We start from the raw sequence: 22,905 nt of genomic DNA, 5'->3' as shown, positions 1-22,905 counted from the left end.
ATTCACTGTGTCAGGCAACCACTAGAACTGGGTTATTTAAAAAAACACACCCCTGCCCCCACTAACCTACCCTGACTTATTTTTGAAATGACACATCCTCCATTCAGCTTCTTTTCAATTCTTGTCCCGGTATCCACAATTACCAAATTATTTTTTTCCAGCTGCTTTTTACTGGTGTTTAAATTTAAAAAGCAAGGAGGGGTTTATATGACTTACAGGGCCCGGAAGAAGGGATTCCCTCTTGAAAGCTGGTTTGCCTTTAAGTGAGAGTATTACAGAAATAAAAGGGACCTGTCAAGAGGGTTAAGATGAAATACATCCCTCTAACTCACAAGTGCCAGGGTCTATTGAATAAACTAAACTTGTCTGTGAATACAGCAGTGCTCTAAATTATAAATCCCACTTCACTTCATGTATGGAAAACGCCTCTTTGGAGTTCAAGAACTATTTTGTTGCTGGTTAAAGTGTGAAATTTCTCCAGCCCAGAAACTTCTCTGTGCAGCAGACCAATGCTGCCTGTCACAAGTATTACAGAGATCATCAGAGCTGTTCCTATGGACACAGTAAATAGCTGGGGTGCTTGGCTCAAGTGTGGGATATGGGAACACTTCTTTTCAAATAGCCGTGTTGGATTTCCACATGTTTATGAGGCTCACTGTGTGGGAATCAGGAAAGTGATCTGAAAAAGGTTCAGAAACAGATATGACTTTCTCAGTTTTTTTAAAAAGCTTTAAGGCATTTTAAAGTAATAGCTCCACAATAGACAGCTAACGCAGCATATGGAAGGGAGGGATGTGATAAAAAAAGACATTTACCTGCACTCAGTGTTATGGTGAGTAAAGAAACTCTGATCAAACTAATGCTACGAAAATGTCTGCAGTAGACTGTGAATCAAGTTTAGTTCCTGTCTTCAGATGTCTCTCAAGATGGACCTTTTTATAGCTATATCATGTAATCTTTATTCGTCACTAAATACATCTTCATGCTACTGAACACACTGCTTTCACTAGTGGAGTAAACAGCTAAAACCAGTAGTTATTTGTAGTATGCTCCAGGTCTTCTACCTAGAGGATACACAAAGGACCGAGCTTGCTCCTGAGAGGGAGCACGAGCTGCTGGTGACCCGCACACATTCCTGTACTTCCAGCTCCGAGCCTCCCTGGAAGGAGGACAGGCAGCTTTGCAGGGGTGTGTTGGTGCTGTCCTGGCTGGGTGAGCACCAACTTGGCCCAGCCACACTCCAGAACACCCTTGCCAACCTCAGAGGTTTAGCTCCTTTGATCTATTTTAAAACTCATCATGAGGGCAGACTGAAGTGTGGCAATTAGACTACATCAAAACCCAAACAAATGGGAGCACCAGTGACTAGCCTTTTGGCTGAAGAATTTCCTCTGACAGGACCATGAGAGACCTAAATGCCCTTTCCAAGGCTGTCAGGCTTGGGAAGAAACCCAAAACCTTAGACTGGCCACACTCCAAATACGTGAGCTTATGATTTTGCCATGTACAGACAGGTTCCTAAAGGGACAAGCAAGATGAAAATACTCAGCAGGAACTTTATTTCAGTCTCATTAGCACAGAAAGTCCCTGCTCGTATCAGTAAACAAACTGCGATAAGCAACAAGCTATTTCAGGGCCTGCTCCCAGAGCAGGAGAAAACAATGATGGCCAAGTACCCTCAGACCCCTCCTTCCTCAGCGGCTCAGCCCAGCGGAGCAGAGCTCCGGGGCCAGCATGTGCTGGGCAGCACAGCCCACCTGGCCTTGCCATGGTGCTGCCACGCCTGCAGGGGGGCAGGAGAACTGGAGCAACTGGACAGGTGAGTCCCTGCCTCAGAGACTACAGTTAGCAAACCAGCAGCCACATGGACTGATAGACAAGATTTGGAAGCAGGGCTAGGGAAGGGAGGAGATGAAGGAGGTCATGGAAAACCTGTGAGGTGAGCCATGGCTGATAAACAGAAACTGCACAAAGAGGAAAAAAAAAATCAGAACCTACAAAACAGTAGACGATCTAAGAAAGAGGAAATGGACAAAGACCAGGTGAGAAAATGCCATGGCATGTTCTTTGTTCCAGCTTCCAGGTCCAATGCAAACAGTGTCACCTGACCAGCAAAAGGATTCTCCAAAAGCTTTTTTTAAAGCCCCAATGCAACTCTGTGTTTGTTTTTGAAAACTTCCCATAAAAAGGGCAGAATTAGGAGGTATTTACAACTTTTTAAACCAGTTATGATTAATCTGAATCCCTAGCCTGCCAGCATCAAACAATTTCCTTTCCATTATTTTAGTTTTTTTCTGAAGAGAGCTGAAGAGCAAGAAGGGTTCGACTTGGAGGAACAGGTTCCACCCCTCCCTGCCAAGGTGGCAGCACCCTCTGCCCTTGGACATTTCACGTCACCTTCTGCTTCTAAGATGATGTTGGCTTTTATCACTGCGACGGTTCAAAATACAGAAGCTATAAAAATAAGAATCTACATTTGTACAGTCACATAGTCATCTAACTGTGATTAACCCATGAGCTCTTGCTGATCATGCAGTTACCCACACAGACAAGGGCACTGAGTGTGGTTTAACTGGTCCTCTTTAAAGGTCACACCTTTAATTAATTTGCATCAACATTCCAAATGACAGGTCTAAATTACTATCTCAAGCTTTTATAAGCCAAATGCAGATTATCCCTGCTTTTCACTCCAGGCTGCCTTGGTTAGTGCCTGGGGTCTGGGCTGACCCCAGGGGAGTGCTCTGCAAAGGTTAATGGCACATGACAGATGTGACTTTACGGTGTGCTAGTATGGGCCCTGTGTGAACCTTGCTCAGAGGTGCTGGGCAGTAACCAGCTTGTTTAGCTGACAGCACACACCAGTACCCAAGGTCTGCTATTGTGCTTTCAGGCCTCTCCTTCACCATGCTGTGCTTGCATTTAGCACTCCACCATGAATGGCTGCTGCTGTATGTGTGAAACAACAACCTACACAGCAACAGACAACAGCACCTCTCCTCTGCTGCAGAGCAGAAGATCCAGCTCCATGCTGCTTTGGGATGAACTGAGGCACCAGGAACCAAAGCTGCTGCGCTGGTTGCTGCTTTCAATCAAACTGCTGACTGTTGCAAAGCAGGATTAGAAAGTGGTGTTGGTCTGGCTTTGTTTGCCCAAGTTCTGCAAAGCACACTGACAGCCTGCTGTCTCTACCAGATCCTAGCAGGCTAGCCTTTCCCAGAGTTTTTCCAATGATTTGGCATCAGCATGTCTAAAAAGCTGTAGGGCAACTCCATGTTATGCTGCACAAACCAGTGCAGCAAGTGGCACAGGGCACTTCAGCAAGCCTGTACACACCCCCAGCAGCTCTGCTCTGCCTTTCAGGCTGTGTTTCACATCCTAGCAAAGTCATGAAGGCCATAAAGAACCTCATGACAACAGCCTGCTGTCCTTCACCAGAATGAGGGCTTGGGCCTTGCATTTGTTATCCAATGAATCCTGTCTTGGATGCCTGCAGAAGGGCAGCTAGTAACTCCTCCCTTCAGAGCCTGGAGTCAAGCCCTTGCTCTCAGCACATGAGTGGGAGGATGTCAGGTGTTCTGCTGGACCGCACAGAGCAGTCTGCAGAGAGCCTCTCCCACCCAGCAAGGAAAGGGAAGCATTCCTTCAGCACCTCTCCATGGGCAGCCTTCCTCAGCAGGGAATTGAGGGAAGTCAGCCAGGCTGCCTTCCTGAAGCCACTGTCACCTCTCCCCTGTGACTTCATCAAGGATCAGCAGTACTGCAGCAACTGCTCTGCCTCTCCATTCCTTCCAGTGTGGGGAAGAGTGATGGAAACATGGGTTACCTGCTTCCAGAGCCCTATAATCTCCACAACAACAGAACTGTCAGTATCTGACATTTAATTTAGCTTAATTTCCCTGAGTGCTGCCACTGTGGGCTGAGCAGAGAAGGGAAGGGATATCTTAGTTTTGGCACATGGGCAAGATTTGTCTTTTTAGAGAACCTGAAGAAAACTGGTTTCCTTCTCTGTTATATATGGATCTGAGTGTTGGAGAAGGCAGGGTCAAGTCATGTCCACATTAGTTCCCTGTCATTTGCTTTGATCCAGACATTTTCAGCAATTTTTGCAGGGCAAAGCACTGTCTGATAACAGTAATTGCATCAATGTACAAAGGGTGTGGGACACCTTATTAGACCTCTTCAAATTCCCTTTTGATCTTGAAAACACTTTGAAATAATGTTTTTCCTTACAATCTCTTGTACAAAGAGGGAGGTGAGCAGCAAGATAGTAATATTTATAGAAGGCATAACTGGGAAGGAAAAGTCCTGAGAAGACCACAGAACTATCCATTTGAATCAGGCTGCTGGGATCAGCCTGTTGAGCACTACCATCCCCAACTGTGGTGCTTTGCAATCACAGCATTGGGTTGTCAAACGAAGTACCACAGCACATACCTGTACCGCTCCTCCTGCAGGGTCTGCATTATTAATGTGTAATCCCTCTGGTAGCGAACCTTAAGATCCTCAAATGATTCTTCCAGTCTTGCCTGCGTCTCTCGAATTTCTTGAATCTCATGCAGTATTGCATCAAACCCTGAGCTCTGCATATCCAGAGTGTTTGTTTTGGAGCTAGAAGCTCCCACAGGGCCCCCTGTTGTGCTGTTGGCTCCCACTGAGCCTGATGTGGCACTGGAGCAATCCTCTTCACTCCCATATTTTGGGCTTGACTGAAAGTTCTGAATAACACCTAGAGCCTTGCCTCCTGTCCCATCTTCCTGGCCTTCTTCTAAGGAGTCTTTTAGATTAGCAATGTTGTCTGCACTCCCAAACTTGTTCCTTATGAGGGAGGCAATCTCCCGGGGTTTGGAAACCACAGCTCCTGCTGCTGAATGCGTGGCCTGGGAGAAACTGGAAAGGCCACCTTTTACACTGTCTACCACTCCCTCACTGAAGCCAGTGACTTTTGCTCCAACATCTTTCAAACCCTGATGCATATCCCTGAAGACATCCTTTGGCTGCCGAGGGATCCCATTCTGTTCAATCTCTCGCAGCTTTCGATGGTAATGTTCTAGTTTCTTCTGCAGCTGCAAGATGGTCTGGGCTGACTTTTGATTTTTCTTCTCAAACACTTGCTTAATGCGGGCACTCTGCTGCTTGTCTGCGTTGTTGGCCAGTTTCAGGTATTCTGCCACGTTGTCATCACGGGCTGTTTGCTCAATTTTGATCTGCTCTGTCAACTTCAGTATCTTCTGCTGCAGGTGTGTGATGGCCACTTTTGTCCGCTGCGGATCTGGGGTCCCATCAACAGAGTCTGCGTTGATGCTGCCATCAGTGCTGGAGGCCACAGCACTGGATGTCTGCGCCAAGCTGCTGACTTCCAATCGCTCAATCTAAGCACAGAGAGAGAAACATGAGTGCTAATCAGCAGCTTCACCAACAGAAAAGCTTTCCTTCTTTAAGCCAATCAACTTGGCAAATGGATATAAATCTGAAAAAATGTACCTTTTTTCAGATGCCCAGGGGACAGTACAGTATCAATCAAGAGAGCTTCACATATTTTACAGAAATCCAGCAAAACTTGAAAAAAAAAGCAAAACCTCTCATACTTGACTCCACCTAATTGCCTCAAACAATTCAAAACTCACGCACAAATGTGCAACAGGGCACCACAGCTTGGCAGACCAAGCACTCCAAAATACCAGTACAAGGGCAAGCGCTCAACTAGCTAAAGAGTGAAGAGATAGAGAAGGTAACTGAGAGCATAAGCCACATGGTTTAACTGTACAGTACAACACACCCGAGTCATTCCTAGTGCTTCACCTGTTTGAACAGCAGCAACACTGAAGCTTACAACCGAGCTACTACGGTCAGCGCTTTTAACAGAAAAATGGAGCCGGACAGGGGCTCGAACGCACGCCTCACCGCGGCAAACCCTGCGAGCAGGTGTTCCCGAGTGGAAGGAAAAGAGCGAGTTTCAAAGGACAAACCCCACTTACGGCCAAAAAAACAAAAGGTAATTTAAACGCTGTTTCAGCGCAATTCAACCCGCCAAGTACCCGCCGCGAACCCGGGAAGGACCGGGCAGGCAGGTGCGGCCGCACCGGCCGCTCCTGACCCGGGCATTCCTCTCTGGAGCCGACCACGCTCCGAACCCGGGCGGCCCCGGGTCGGGACCACGATGGGTCCTCCGGCGGAGGAACGCCCGTGGGGCCCCCGCCGTACCTTGTCCCGGCGGGGCAGCAGCGCCCGCTCTCCGTGCATGGCTCCCGCCGGCCGCCCGCTGCCCGTGCAGGGCTGCGCGCCCGGCGCGGCCCCGCCCGGCCCCGCCCGCCCCCTCGCGGCAGGGAGGCCTCGCCGGGCCGGGGAGCCACGGGGCCGCAGCCACACGCGTCCCGCGGGCAGGCTCCATGAGGAGACTCCATGGACACCGAACGCGTGGTCTGGATCCCGCGGCCCCTGTCCCGGCGCGGAGCTGGTGAGCAGCCGTGACTGCTGCCCGCACGATGCACTGGAAACAGCTGCCAGCTGACCCACAGCTACTGCCCAGACGCAGAACCATGCCCGTGTTTGTGAATATGCGCTCTATGAAACAAAAAACTCTGTTACACTTAACTGTACCCTCTCTCTCGATTCATCATTCCATATTTAATGTAAAAAACCTCACAGGCTGCAACACTGCCCAGTGCTGGGGATCAGCCAGGCTCCTTCCCATAACCCTGGGGTTCTCTGTTTGCTATTCCATCAACAGGAAAACCAGACACCTGGAAAAGCAATTGATTCATTATCTAGAGGAGTTCAGCTAGAGACCACAGAATATAATTTCTCAGTCTGTTGTGACTCCTGAAATATCAACTGCTCTCTTAAGAGGGTTTAGTTGTAGAAACCCTGGAGCTCTGGGTAGATCAATGAAAAATTTGCGCTAAGAATTAATATTAATCAGCGGGACAAACACTATGCATGATATCAGTACTGCACGGAGAACATGCTGTCTCTGGGATGTAGGGACATGTATTTGGAAGTAATACACATTTGTAAAGATATCTCTTAGTGCAATTTTAAATTTCATTAAGATTTTCCCAGGGCTATCAGTGATCAGATTTCTCCCTATGGCCTAGACGAACACAAAGACCCTGGCTGTGCAGGGCATGCCTGGCCTGGGAGCATCACCCAGCACCCATGGCACAGCTGGTCCGTGCCTCACCCACAGAGCAGCTCTGCCAACCAGCTGCCACCCCTAGAGCAGCACAGCACAGATTGTCTGTGCAGCACACCAAGACAATCTTATTACTGTTAACTGCCTATGAACCAAGGGCTTCTGAATCCATTCATAACCATCTCTATCTCCTACAGAGCAAGGACATTTTATGGCAGATGAAGAAAACCAAAAGATCCACATTTTTCATGCAAAATTCCACAAATTAACTTCTTTTTTCATAATTGATTCTTTTTTTCTGGGCAGTGGTAAGGGTGAGTGAGTGTGGGACTGACCAGGTATCCCAGAACCAAACAACTGCTCATCATCAGTTCTTCTGCAGTCCAGAGGCTCTGAGATGAAATCTGCACAGATCAATGTCATAAAACTACTGGGGCTTCAACATTACTTTGCAGTAAGAGTTTCTATCAGATAAATTTACTCTAGGTTTGGTCTAATTAGTGTATGTGTATGGATAATCACCATAAATTACACTAATAGTACACTCTTCCTCTCATGACACAAATTTCGGGAGAGAAAAATTTGGTAGAAACTTCCTCTTCCCCCCCTTCTAAAGTCAGTTAACTTCAGCAAATCTGCCCAGGTCATCTCCCTACACCTGTGGTAGAAAATGAACTAGAACAGTAGTAATAGAATAAACCATGTTGGGATAACTGCTTTATAATTACCAGCTGTGTGGATATTATTCTGAAATAACCAAAGGGGTTCTTTCCAGTTCAAAAGGAAAAGGCTGTGCAAAGTGCAGCTCTGGAACAGAATGGAGATAATTTAAGTACTTTGTCCATATCGACAAGGCTTTGTAAAGGGAAGACTCAGCACAAACTGGGTCCCTGGGAAATGCTGATGACTGAGATGATGGTCAACCTGACCAAAAAAGATGCTGGTAAATTAAATACTATAATGATCAATGCTTGTATAAGAATAGGGGTTACAATTCAATAGTCAATCTTTCTTGCAATTCAATTTCCCATTATATTGACAGTCCAGTCAAGGGGAGCTGTGTGCCCTCCCACCAAGAGGTACACTGAGAACTGGTTTGGCATTATGCCACAAACCAGATGAAATCATGTGAGGGCCTTATGCTTTCTCCCTCTCAAGATCTTACCAAATTCTCAACTGTTAATGCTCTCAGGCTTTCCCTCCTGTACAAGCTTTCCCATGCTGCAGCACACAGCCCAAAAAAAACACCTCATGATTCTGCCTGAAGATTAAATACAGCACTTCCTTTAAAGGTATTTCGCGCTCCTAAAACTCCTCCAGTAAAAGCATGTACCAGTCATTCACCAAGAAGATGGATTGTTGCTTTTAAACACTCAGGGCAGCTGGCCTAAGCCAACAGCAGCTTTCAGAGCAAGGCTGCTGCAAGGGGGCATCTCCTGCTTCCTCCCCTTGTGAAGCCTGGAGCTTCACAAGTGTGACTGAAAATTGTTGTGCTACTTACATTTAACACATAAGAGGGCAAAGTGAGACAGGGGAGCTCAGAGTGATTCTGCACAGTCCCAGAGAGGAGCTAACAGCACCTGAGGTGCCTGAGTTAGTCACTTCCCAGTGACTGCACACCTGACTGGCAGCTAAAACTAACCACAAAAACATTCAGAAGTTGTTTTGCTTCCTTTTCCCACTTTGCTGAAGGCAATACAGTCACACAGGTAGAAAATCTATGAGACTCATAGGAAGTCATAGGTTTTACACTTCCTGTTTGGAAACACCACTCAACAGCACCATTAGGGCATGGCAGGTGCAGAGATGGGCACAGGGACCTGGCCAGCCCCTCCACATGAGGTGGACAGATGGTCTCCAGCTTCAGGCAGGCACAGGAGCAGAGACTCAAAATCTCTGATGACAGTTACAAGAGACTTGGTTTGTTAGTAAGTAAGATCTCTAATTAACGCCTTACAGGAAATAAAAATCACACGGGGGAAAACCCCCACCATTCTTTGTGCCTGACCACATCTGCAGAGTAACAGCCCCCCCAAGCCCCACTTTGCTGGATCTGCATTAAAACACCAAAAGGCACATTTGAATAAGCACTCACAATCCCCAGCAGGTACAATGAAGAGATACTTAAACATCGCAAATTACTATGACGTATCCTTAACATATTAGATTAAATGCTATCATCCACAGCCACAAGTCACATCCCTGCATGCCACCTGCAGCACATGACTTTTGAAACACATGGGTCAAGGTGGCACCAGCCTCACAGTCTCATGAGCAGTCAATGCCCCATTCCTCTGGACCCAACACACTCATTGTATATGGCACAACTTACCCCAGGTCCCAAAGGAAACAAAAAAGAGTCACAAACTCCCCTGCCTCACCCACTTGGGTGATGCAATAAGCTCTTTATGGCCTACAGCTGATTGAGAACTAAGGGTCTGTTTTTCTAACGCTTTGCTTTTTAAAGGTTCTTACTGAATCACAGATCAGTTGGGGTTGGAAGGGACCTCTGGAGTTCACCTGGTCCATCCCCCTGCTCAGGCAGGGACACCAAGAGCTTGTTGCCCAGGACCAGGTCCAGAAAGCTTTTGAGTATCTCCCAGTTACTACTTCCACATCCTACATTTGTGGATCTGTCTGTAACAGGAAGTTGGATCTGTCTGTCTGCTGCGGCATTGCCACACTACTTCTAGTTGCATATTTCTATGATTGTAAATCCTGTGCAACAGTAAAGGAGAATATTTCTGTTCTTTCATCTCTCACGTAAATACAGACAGAAGATCTAAATACTGTGGCACTGAACCATCCCTAGAGACAACTGTGCACTCACATGAGGATTCATTTACAAATCCACCTTCCACCTTCCCTCAGCAAGTGCTCGGGGTGCATACATGTTCCCACTCTGCAAAACATCTGCCTTGGCTTTACTGTCAAGAAAAAGAAAAAGGGAAAACAAAGAACAGGTCCAAGTGTGATTCCTTGTGCTACACTGCAATCATACTGCAAAACTGTATTGACGGATTGAATCTTCAGAACCTGCAGCAGCTTTGCTTTTTAACAGCTCCAGCTACTCACCCACAGAACCTTTGGTCATCCGTAACAGCAACTGTTCTGAGCTGTCTCTGGCATGCTCCTAAATCCAAATCCAAATTAAACCTGGCTAAGGAAAGCACACAAACAGATGGACAGTTCAAGGAAGTCTTGCTGTGTGTTTTTCACAGCACAGCTCATAGTTTAGATTATAAAATGGGGATTTCTGAAAGTTGTACAGCCTTTGCCTATGGGCAATTAACCCTCAAAATGATGGGAAGATCGCCACGGTTATGGGTAAAAGAAAAAACTGTGAGAAAATAAAGAATGAAAAATTACTCTGAAAAATATCCAAGAAAAAATTACAGTACAATGCCTTTGCCTGCATCAAACAGCAGCTTGAGCAGGGAACCAACACTGTAACACCAAGAGGAAATGGCTTTACACCTTACTCACAGTATCTAAATAGTCTCGAGTGATGATTGCTGCAACAGGAATGCGCTAATGGTACATCTGCCAACCCAGAGCCCCACAGACCTCGATTTATGGAGAGGGGAGAGGGCAGGTCCCTGCCTTGGAAAGGAGGGCTGTAGGCAACCACAAAGGGGCAATATTTCATGCATGCTGCAGTGCCATGCATGCAACTGGGCATTCCCTTTCTCTAGGGGCGTCCAAGGCAAGCAGCTCCCTGCCCTGTACTGGCCCAGCCTGGGGACAGACAGGACTACAGCTCCCTCTAGAGCCAAGGTTCGAGCTCACTGGGAACCAAGTGATAATGTGCTTGGGGATGTTCTTACTGCTCTCCCAAATGTGGTTCACCGTCAGGCCCAAGACAGCAGAAACACCACTGGAGAGAAAGGTGACCTGAGACTGCTTCACTTGGCACTGGTGCCAAGAGCAGCATCCTCCAAGCAATGGCCCGAGGCACACAAACAACTCTCAACCACAACTTGGGATTTGCTAAAGCCAGCTGCAGGGCGACTTGTCCGTGGCCTTGTACCTAATTCAATATGAAACAGAGATGTGACATCAAGTGCCAGAAATAGTCTAGCTGTAAAGCAGCCAGCTGTCTTTTCCTCAGAGCTGTCAGCAGCAGAAATTCTTCCCAAAGCAGACCAGTATTCAGCTGCAGCCCCCACTGGTGTTGGGAGCAATGACGAAAGATGCTGCTGTCACATGGCATCATACTTGCTGTATCAGAGGCAGCTTCTGTCACAACTAACACTGCACATTCCACAGGGGAGCTGCAGCGAAGCTTTGTCAGTGCAGACAATTGCTGGTCACAGATGCTTCCCCACAGCACCTTGCTGTCAGCGCAGGGGAGTTCAGTGGGCTCCACATGTTCCCTCTGCTTGACTTCACCTGCCTCTCTGGAAGCAAATGTTTCACTTACTAACTGCTTAAGAGGTAGCTGAAGCTACAAAGATGACCTCCACCTTTCCCACCTGTGGTTCAGGCACATGCATCCCTGACACCTGCCTGCCCAGTGTGGTGGGCTGAGGCAAGGAACACTGCACAAGCTGTTCCCTCAAGCAGGACTGGAACATGTGGGACCAGGCACCAGCTTGGCCCACAAGTACTTACTGACATCCCAGAGACAGAAGGGACTCACACAATGCAGTGTTATATCTCCCTTAAGAAGTTCTGGGCCCCTTTAATTCCTTTTAAAAACAGCATTGCTGCCAAAGACATCACCTTCTTGACCTCAAATTTCTGAAATCTTGAGAAAAGATATTTTTGAGCACAAAAAAGTAAGGCTTGATGGTTCAATTCAGTAATGGTTTCCTAAAGCTAGACTAGTCAAAGCAGAAAATCATTGCTTTTGACTGGATAAACAGGGCAACATTGAGGGTGAGGGAAGTCCAAGGGAATAGATACAACAATCTGATTAGAAAAATAAGAAAGCACTGAATTATACACAAGAGCTCGTAGGAGATGATATGGGACACAGCAAAAGATACAGCCAAAATAACATCCATGGATGCTTATTTTTGCAGCTCCTGATTTCTAGTCAAGGGGGGGTGCCAATCAGGCCAGAAGTTAAAACCATAAGGATAGGAAATGAGGTAAAGCTGAACAAAAATTAAGTAGAGGAACCAGCAGAAGAGGGTGGATTAAGAAACAAGTTCATACAAGCTTTTATGAGAAAGTGACTATGTAAAATGATGTGTGGGGTTTTGTTTGGTTCTGTTTTTTTTAAAATCTCATCCTATTTTCCCTAGTGTTTGAGTCACATCTCATTACCTGAAAGACAAAATTTTTGTTAACACTTCCCAGAAAGTAAAGCAGTTTCAGTTTTGGTTTTTTATGCTTCAAGCTGCTATCTGATGAATAGAGATTATTATTGCATGTTGCATGTTATATATTAATTTGTAAAGAATAGAATTAAATTTTTAGTTTTTATTTAGCTGAGTCAAATTAACTTTGACTTGCAAAGCATTGGAGCAAACTGGGTCTGAAGTGTGGAAGGACAGCTGCCTCTGTGTTATCCTTATGCACAGAACAGCCCTGTGCAAGAGCAAAGATTCTCCCTTTTCCAGGGGATGCGCCTCTGCTGAGGTTCAACACACACATCCCCTCCAAGTTTTTAATCTAAAGGGCTCCAGCAACTGTACTTCCACACTTCCTTCATTTCTTTATTTTTAACTGTAGTGTTTTCTGCAGGTACCACTCAGAGTGTGGCCACAACCAAAACTCCTCCTGGAAGTTTATAGAATCAACAGTTCATACAGTATTAAATATTCCAACACAACAGGATTCATGCTTCCTGTGCATATATTGCTTTGCAATTCCCATAGAGCATTTTTTGAAATATTGTTTCCTTATTTAAAGCCTTTGTAGTACAACATACACGTAGTATCAGCTCACGCTTGTCACAGCTATGCAATACAGCTGCTTCAGCCTCCTGCTTTGTTCAAACTTGTTTGCTCCAAGTGCTGCAGGTGCTCCTGCACTAACTAATCATTAAAACCACTCCAAGTGGCAAACTCAGCTTGTCAAGGACAAGACACTGTGAGCAAGGGCAGTGCCTTCAGCCCATGAACATGCCCCCCTCAGGGCCGCTGGCATGCGGCATGGATACCTTTGGAAACCTGGAAGAGAACAGCAAGCAATGAGACATCAGCGAGGAAGACATATTCAAGGGATGATGAGCACCCAGCAAGGTGAGGCAACCTGTCCAGAAACCCACAGGGAACACTGAATTAGGTAAACATTGAAATCACTATGCTGCTTTCAGTATTCTTGCAAAAGCTAAGAATCCTCATTGAGAACTCCATTTAGAGACAGCCCTCAGTGCAGCATCTCCTCAACACACGGTGGAAAGCTGCTCAGGCTACCCTGATCTGGCCTAGAGAGAACAGAACATGGTATCCTATGCTCACTGCTCCTCTCTTCAGCTCACAAGAGGTGAGGTAGTAGCTTGATGTTAAGTGTGCCAAGATGCAAACCACACAGATCTATCCACCTGGGATGTGCAACATCTGTAACGCCCATGGCTTTCCTGCTGCCCTGTTCCACCGCAGTCTGTACCTCTGCACAACAGGTGTTGTTCCTGAGAGCCACCCGTGTGTCACTTTTATTATGAAGACTAATGAATGCAGTGAGACAAAGTACACGTATAGAAGGTACCATTTTCCTTTGGGAAAATCTGTGACTTAATTTAATAAATGCATTAGACATACGTGTTTCAAACATAAAGGAACACCATTCGACCTCTCAACCATGTCTTCTGCAGACTGTAACACACCCCAGGTAAACCATCAGCTATGGCAAAAAACCAGTTTGGATCCCAGATTTCTTCTCAAACACTGGACCCAGAGCACGGGAGAGCTAACTGCAACAATTCAGAGAGACATAGCTTCTATTTTGCGTTGCAGATCAGAGCATCAAAGACCTTACTGTCTCTCTTCAGTATTTAATAAATGGGGGAGGAGGGGAAGATACAGTTTACTGTTAACTCAGACTGAAGGAGGGTAATGCTGAGCTACACAGCTCAATGAAACCAAAGAAAAATACTTAATCATTTCTGAAGGTCACTGGGTCTATGGGAGGCAGCACACTTACTCTTTTTTTACCTGGAGAAGAATATGGTTCTGCAGTTTGTTTTAATACTTCCTGGAAATACATTTTGCACAGCTAAAAATGGCAAAACAAGAGGTCACATTAAAAAAGCTACCAGTGCAAATATTTCTCTCTGACACTGGGCTGCATCTGCTGCATCTGCATCTCCCACCTCTTCCATCACTCACTGTATCATACAAACTAAACTCCAAAACAATAAAAACAGAAAATCCCAAAAAGCAGCACCACATTTGATCTTGTTTATGGATTGCAACACTCACTCAGACAGGAGCCTTTTTGCACTTCCCAGCTTCAAAAGCATAGAAAAGCCATATTAAAAAAAAACAACCACTGAAATTCAACAGCAGTGCCCAGAGGAAAAATGCAGTGCTTCCAAGGCTGATGCACAAAATGAGGTCAAGTTCTACTGGAGATTTAAATAAAACAGCCAAACACGACAGCTACAACCGTTCCCCCACAACCTCCTCACCTTTGTGGGCTCGCAGAAGTCCCCTTCACAGCACACGCAGGCACAGCAGCACCACATGAACATCACGGTGCAGCCATGGGCAGCCCCGGCGCTGGGCACGGCGCGGGCGGTGCCGCGGCCATGGGCCGCGCCGGGCGCTGGCTGTGCGGCCGGAGCGCCGCTGCCGGGCCGGCATGGCTGAGCGCCGGGCCGGGCTGAGCCCGCTCCGCGCTGCGGAGCTCCGCTCCGGCCTCCCAGCAGCACTAGGCACGCAATTTAAAGCTACAGGGCTTCCCAGGCGCCATGCAATGCCTGACACTGTCTTTACCACTATACCTCTGAGCCAGAAAAACAGTTCAGGATAACAGATAACCAAATCAGGAGCAGATCGATAGAGTATAAGGGACACCTCAGCAACACAACGTAACAGACCTGGCAGCAACGAGCAAGCAGAATTGACACTGGAGATTCAAAGATGCACGGCAGGACATAAATCCACCTATAAACTATAAGCTCTAATTACAGCAGTGCTGAAACGCTGCTATTTAATATTCACTAAACAAAACTTTCAGAATATTAGTGTGATCTCCAGGAAGGCTGAAGCTCTAATTAGAAAGTAATTGTCACAGAAGGACTCCAGTACACAACAGAGCCAGCACAGCACTGTTACCACAGCCAACTCTGGGGCAAGAAGAAACCACAGCACCTCCTATCCCCCTACCCTCAACTTCTTTGTCAAATGTGTTTTACTGTCATATTTTGAAGAGGTAGAGCAACGGCTCATCACCCTGTCTGACAGCTCTGACACACACCACCTTATGCCACCAAGCCTGACTCGTTCTGACATTTGTAAAAAGCCACCCTCACCCCCATGGCCACTTCTTTGCTTGCTCTTCTTTGTTTCACTGACACTCTGTTTGTAGCAAATCTTATCACTCATCCAGGATAAAGACAAGATAATCAAAAGAAAAGCCATATATAATCTAAGTTTGGGATCTTCAGAACCATTATAATTTAGAGTATGCAAGCTGGTCCCAAGGCTGAAATACCAGGAACTGCCAAACCTGGCAGGAATGGGGTGGCCTTTTAGGAGTTCCCCACTGCATGAATCCTGCAGCATGTCTGCCACCAGTATCAATACAAAGACTAAATTTTCCCGTTTTAATTTATGTCTGTCCCTTTGAGGCAATGACTCTTTGAGGCTCTGACAGACATCACAGTGCTAGGGTTTGGTAGGTTTGTGTCTTTCTTAAATAATTTTCTTCACCAGTAACACCCAGATAATGTAAAGAAATTCTGCACTGAAATGTTAATTCATAAAATATAAACTTCAGGAATGTAACAGAGGAGAAACTCCTGACTGACTCAAATCCCAAAATTCAGTTTTCATTAGGAAAAAAGAGAAGAGGAATTAAAACCCAAAAACCATGTTCTGTAAGAACCAAAATTAGAGGAAGAACAGCTGAAAATCCATTGTCTCAAATTACACTGGTATGTCAGATGGCATTTCTGAAAAAGCATTATGATGAAATGGCAAGTGCATTGTACAGGCCATTTAGAACGAACAGGAACTGAGAATGAAAACATTCCACAGAGCAGGAGAGGTAATGTCTGATTCATGAAGGAGACAAGCCGTGTTGGGGTGGAGATGTTAAATGGTACAGCCCTAAATGCATTTTTGTGGTCATTTCTGTGATGTCAGAGAACAGGACAAGAAGGACAACGGATGAGGCAAATGGCAAGAGGAAGGTGGATCTCAGAAGAGTCTGTGGTACAATTCTGCGACTGGGTCACCTGCGGTCCCCAGCCCCCGCTGCTGGCAGGTGCCTGCAGGGGGAACTGAAGGAGCAGGCACCGGCACAGCCGGCAGCAGCGCCGCTCCCACCCTGCTCCGTGAGCTCTGCCCCAGCACCGGCTGCCTCCGAGCTGCTCCTGTCAGCAGCCCTGTGCTGGGGAAGAGCCAGGAGGCAGCACGGTGCTAACCAAGGTCAGGATGTGCAAAGAACACAAATGAAAATGGAACTACCACAACTGGCCATAATATTACAGATTCCAAGCTGCAACATACTGCCATGAAAATTACTGCAAGCCCCAGAAACTACAGGAAATCTAATTCAACTGACATTTGCAAGGCTATTTCTTTGTGGCTATTTTCAGGGTTAAATGGTAAAAGGGTTCTAAAAATTTATCAGCCAAGGACTAAGTCTCCTAACTTGAGCCAGCACTGAGAAGGGCAGGGAAGGGATGGGGCTGGAAGCACCCTTCCCTGCTACAAGTGTTCTCAGTACAGGGATGCAGCCAGCAGCAGCTTGTAGCTTGTTTCTAGAATAGAAATATTCTAGAATATTTGTTTCCTGAAGTTATTCAGTAAAACTGGAAAGAATACTAATTGCACGGGTGGGGGCAAATAAGCTTTGATGGAGCTTAAAAACTTATGGAGATTAGATGCTCATATGACCCCTGTAACACGATGAGAACTCTTTCCAGGACCCCTTAAAACCAAAAGGTTTTGGGAAAAAATATAGCTGAGGCTAAATCCATTACAAGGAAAAATCTGAATGCTGCCAAATATTAAGTAATGCAAAACACTGAGAGAGTGAGAAACTAGCAGAAAATTCAAGTTCCAAGTTGCCTTTATTGACTAGAACATAGCCAGAGAAGACTTAATATCCCAATGGCACTCCTGGATGAATAACCTCAGTGATATGAGGCCTCTTGCACAAGGCTTCCTGGTTAATTCTGTGGTGATTAGTAAGTTCCTGCACAGTTGCAAGACCCCAATCACAGATCCCCGGTCTTGATCCATCCTAATCCCCAAACTGAACTCCACCAGACTGATCCCACACTTACTGCCCAAGACAAGAGCTGAAGCCACCTGAACATTTTGCTAGCATATAGAAATTATGAACCTGTGTGTGATTATAAATGCTGCAATAGCCTAATCGTATGAGGTACCATTTGGGCCAGAAGCACTTTAAGCTAATACATTATTTAACATTTATCTTCTAATTTAAGATCCTAGACTTCAAAGTCACTGCACAGAGCTGGAGTTTCCCTCTGTACACACGCATTGGAATAAAGCCAGTTTTGACTATATTTGTCTTTTGCAGATTTCCCTCAGAGGATGCTCTGCACAGGACTTGCTTTCTTTTTACTAGTCACAGATTCTTGCCCCAGTTTTAATCATCAGAAGAAAAACAGCCTTCCCTTTCACTGCACCTATTTCCAGAAGTACTCAAAATGTTTCCACTAGCATTTAAGAGGGATGGGAGGGAGGTATGGAAGTGAGAGAGTGAGAAAGGTTAATTTATAAATCCCACATCTCGCAGCACTGATGTGAAGTGCAACCATACTGATGGGACTTCTCATAACCAGTTCAGCACAAAATCACCACTGTGAGTTCGAAGAAAAGACCATGGCAGGTGAGACGATGCAGCTGAGGACTGGGGTACCAACAAGGGCAGCTCACAGCCAGAGCAGCTATCACTCAGCAGATGGCCTCAGGAACCATGGAGGAGAAGGAATGACTGCATGGATAGGCAGATCACCCTCAATGAGGTATCAACACCAAGGACATTTTCCAAGGGCATTCTTGTGATCACTGCTGCATCAAGTCAACTTGCCTACAGTAATAATGAAAGAAATCCAGCTGTCTGCCAGATTTGCATACATGGTTAAATGATGTCTAGTTTGAAACTGATTTGTCAGTATTTATAACCTAGTCTCTCTCTAGGAAAGGCAAAACATCTTCTCTATTCCAGGTGATGATAGACTCATCATCACACTCATGTGATGACCCAAAGCTTTACTTTAATCTGTTAGTACTGATCAAGCTCCATTTTCAAACACAGAATGGAACTTTAAAGAATTACATCCAAAGTACATGCAAAACTGCACTAAATTCCGGTTCTGTCTCCTTTCCTTTCCATTTCTCCAGATACAGGAAAAACTGACAAGTCCAAGATAATTGCTACACCTCGGTCTGGCATTAGCAGCTGAGGGCTCACCAATGGTTGCTGCTTCATGATCACTGGGATCAGCTTCCAGCCACAAGGGAAAGCAAGGGGAAAACAAAGTTAAACTTCAGCAGACCTGAGACATGCAGCAAGGGCTTTAATCATTTTTAGGCTTGTTTTTTTAATAAACAATTAATTGGTTAATCTGTTGGAAATCTGCATATAAAACATGATCTTCCTCCTTCATGATACCTAAAATTAAAAATAAAGACATTTAGCACACTATTCAATACAGCTCCAGCTCAGCAGAAACCACAATCAAGGCAAAATGCCCAGTCTGCATAAAGGATTAAGTTTATCAATAAAGCAACCTAAAAATTGCAGAGTGATGTAATGGAATGGTTCCAAGAAGACTTGGTTTGTCATTTCTCCGTATCGCTGGCATGAACATCACCACAGTGTTCGATATGTAAATCCAACTGATACACAATACACACACTCCCCAAAAAACACATTTATTTTACTCTTAATGCTCCGTTTTCTCCAACGACAACTTGGGAAGGTACACAGCTGTGGTTGAAATTGCTTTAATTTTCTTCAAACAGAATTTAGCTCTCAGTTTTGCTGTACATCTGTAAATCAAATTGATTACTTCTGGTTATCATGTAAAGTCTTTTGAGCTACCAAATTTACCTTCCCACATTTTCATCTTATTAAAATATTAGAAAAAAATAAATCACAAAAAAACAACCAAAGTTCAACCCCTCAAGAAACATCTTCTCACTCTTCAGCAGCTGTCTTGGTGGTTGAGTTTTGCCGTTCAGTGACTGAACTTCATTAAAGTCTCAACACAAACCCATACTGACACACAGAGCTGGCTATGCGTCAATCACCGTGCCTGCAAATGGGAGTTGTCCTGGGCACCACATGTGCCAGGCAGGATCTAAGATTTAAGGTTTTGTTTCTACCTAGCAATGAGCCCAAAGTGTGCAGCAAGCACAGGATATGAAGGGTTACTGCAGTTTAGCTGATACAGGCTTGTTTGTTAGTGAGGCCTTACACTCACTAAGGTGGCTTGGATACATTGAATTTGATGGCTCCCCTCTCAGCATAAAAGTGAAACCTCTTCCCTTTAACTCATATTTCCTTCAACTGCTGGAATATGAAGAGCAGAAAATGTGATCCTTTCTGGCTTTGTTGGAGAGATATTGAAGACTCAGATACTTGCAGCTAAGATGACAACACAAGACAGCTGGATTTTTAAAACCAAAGTATTGGTCTTTGAAATAGAGTACGTACCACAAACCACTTGAAATCAGATTGACGAAAAATGTTCGTTCCTTTTAAAGAGATCTGTCAACATATATCCAGGCATCTTAGCCTGACACTGATAATGCCCCCTGTAAAAACATAAGAACCCTTCCTTGTAAGCAAAAAATCCAAAAAGCTTATGGTTTTCCTTCTACTCCCAGCTCACCTTTGAATTCTGCCAGTGGCTCTACACATTGGGCTGGCTGCTTTGCAGAGCTACCAAATGAGCACAAAAGGCTCCCAAATAAAAAGTAAATAGTTTGAATAGTTTAGTATTTTCACATTTCTTTGTCCCAACAATGCAGCTCTGTCCTCTGGGAAGGAGCGTGCTCAGGCCGAACAGAGTGTTATTTTCCCCATCCCATCCCCATGGAGGGCCCCGATGCACAGCAGTGCCCCAGCTCTGCACAGACACCCACAGCCCACACCCTGCTGCAGCCTGGGACAGGGCCCATCTCACCACTGCCAGACCCCCACAGGAGGCAGAACCCGCACCCAACAGAGCCAGGAGGGGGAAAACAGGGAGCTCAAACCAGCACTGATGACAGCAGCAATCCCAGCAGAGCCTGGATTTCCTCTGCACCAAGGGGAGGGACCTCCTGGAGGGTTCACCACTGTTTTCTTCATGAAACACCCGATTTTAGTTGACTAAAATATTTCCATTAAAATATGCAGGTAGACTTTTAAAGACCAGGACGTTTCTCAAGAACAAGGAGTTTCCTAGAACTGTCTTACTGTCCTCATAAAATGCAGCCTTTAAATGCTAAAGGTCTTAAACATTACTAAAACTTATCTCAGCCACACTTCTTTTGCTGTTCATATTCCCTGTTGCTCACTGAATCCATTAATGGCACTTTCTGACAAATTCTCCACATTCTGTGCTGTTTGGGACAAATTCCAGAAGACTTTGCAGAGGACTCCCATGAGGAAGCCAGACCTTAAAGCTCCCTGGAAGAAATCACCGTAACTGGAGAAGTGTTAACCATATTCCTGAAAGACATGCACTTCTGGTATTACAAACCTTTTCGAATCACTAAACCATTCAAACCACAGATTCTTTGCATTCATGGGGAGTCTCCCAATGCGCAATTTTTACTGCCACATCCAGAACAGATCAAGCATTTAAAACAAAACCAGCACCTCAGCCGTGCAAGTGAGTTTCCTTATTTTAATGTTGAGCACAAGCTGGGCCACAAACATTGCTTGCTGCGGAGGAACACAGCAGAAAAAACCTAAATCACTCCGATGGGAGGATGGACAGGAGACACTTGATTTCATTCCCTTGGTGTCACAACACACAGCAGCTTGCTGACTGATTTTTTAAAAGCAGAGTCCAGCAGCATCAGCAACAGCAGACATGCAGAGCCTCGGTGTTCAGTGGTGACCCACGGCTCTGCCAACCAGCCACATCTACAACCCCAGTACAGCTGACATCCAAGAAAGGAGAAAGCCCCGGGACGTACGGTTCCAGAGGCAGGCAGGGAGTTCTCCATGCTGAGTGTGTGGTGAGGGCAGCACACAGTGTGAGCCCCAACACCCCTCCTCTGGCCTAACACATTGTATCACAGCATTATGCTGGCAGAGCCAGACCCGGCCCTGCCGGGCTGAGCTCTGCCTGCACAAAGCAGGACCTTGTAACACCACGCTGTAGTGTCCTGGGTGTCTTGGCAGGAGCCCCAAATGCGTGTTTTAAAAAGCAACTGCAACCCTGAACAAGCGAGGCATGAATGTGCTGTAAGCAGAGCCACCAAGGCTGCTAAAAATACTTCATCCCTGACCCTGTCAGGAACACATCTCAAGTGAGAGTCTAGTTTTCTGAAGAATAATAAAACCAAAAAGCAAAATAACTGCTGGCAACCGTCTTGGAAGTTTATTTAAAAAAACAAGCAAAACCCCAACATATTCTTGAACAGGAAAACACCCCATGTTTTATTTAAAGGGGAATACTGCTGAGTTGAAGGACATGCTTTACACCTCTTCTAGAGCTTTGGGCCAAGGTGCAACCTCAAGATCTTTTCCTCTGCAACCTGCCAGAGGAGATTGTTGAGAGCCCTGTTACAGGTTAGGCAGTCAATTGCAGACAAACCCAACCCGTGCCCTGCTGAAGGCGGCACAGACACCTTGTGCATTGTGCAGTCCCACATGAGATAGATGAACCCTGTCACCTGGCTTGTATCTGGCAGTAGGTGCCCTGTACCAGTCAGGAACTAGAGAAAAACAGAAGGAGGTGTCAAACTGGAAACGGCTGAAAAACACACTGCCCCTGCTCCATCCCTCCAGCAAGACAGACACCAGGCCCTCCTGGGGAGCAGGAGGAAACCACATGCAGAGCCAGAAAGCACAAGATGCTGAACCGATACCAAGAAAGATCCAAGGAAAACACTTTAAGATGAGGCTTGTATTTCATGCCTGGAGTAAGCACAGCAAACAGACCCTGTATGTTTTGAAAACCGTTGGGTGGTGGTCTAGACAATGTACTCTTTTGGAGAAGAAAAAGTGAGAATGTCCTTCTCACAGGGTAGACAACTGTGTTCACCGTCTAGTCATAGCAGATCTAGCCTCAAAAAGAAAGCTAAAGACATGTGAATTTATTCACTGAGCATGTTTTCACACAGATTATGTTCTGTTAATTACTAATCTGCCTGGCTGGCTCTACCGTGGTCATTCAAGAAATGCAGAGGTGAAAACCAAGTCTAAGAGACACTCCACTGCATTTCCTTCACAGCTCCTAGGTCACAAACACGGATAAGCTACATGAGTATACTTTCTGGATCTGTAAAACTCTGCTTAGCAGCAATCTCACCTGATTATAACGATGCTGTTTTCAGAGGAGGTCTGCTCTGTCATATGCTGTCCCAAGGGTGGCCCACCAGGATGCACCTCCCAACACCAATCTACCAACCCCTCCCACTGCTGAGTCCTACATCCACTCAGCAGCCCTGCTC

General features: G+C 45.8%; 1 protein-coding gene across 8 annotated transcripts in view; it reads right to left on the bottom strand.

The window, feature by feature from the left end:
• Nucleotides 1-22,905, bottom strand: part of TMCC1 (transmembrane and coiled-coil domain family 1) — a 64,023-nt gene that overhangs the window by 8,480 nt on the left and 32,638 nt on the right. For 7 of the 8 annotated variants that reach the window (XM_063411177.1, XM_063411182.1, XM_063411179.1 and 4 more), the window contains one exon: nt 4,435-5,369. In XM_063411177.1, coding sequence (XP_063267247.1) covers nt 4,435-5,369 — 935 coding nt within the window. Of the gene's footprint in view, nt 1-4,434; nt 5,370-6,201; nt 6,556-22,905 lie in introns of those variants that run through there. The other variant, XM_063411183.1, reaches the window with a different exon arrangement.

Source organism: Prinia subflava, chromosome 14, assembly GCF_021018805.1.
Source record: "Prinia subflava isolate CZ2003 ecotype Zambia chromosome 14, Cam_Psub_1.2, whole genome shotgun sequence".
Lineage (NCBI taxonomy): Eukaryota > Metazoa > Chordata > Aves > Passeriformes > Cisticolidae > Prinia > Prinia subflava.
This window is presented reverse-complemented; position numbering and strand designations above follow the sequence as displayed.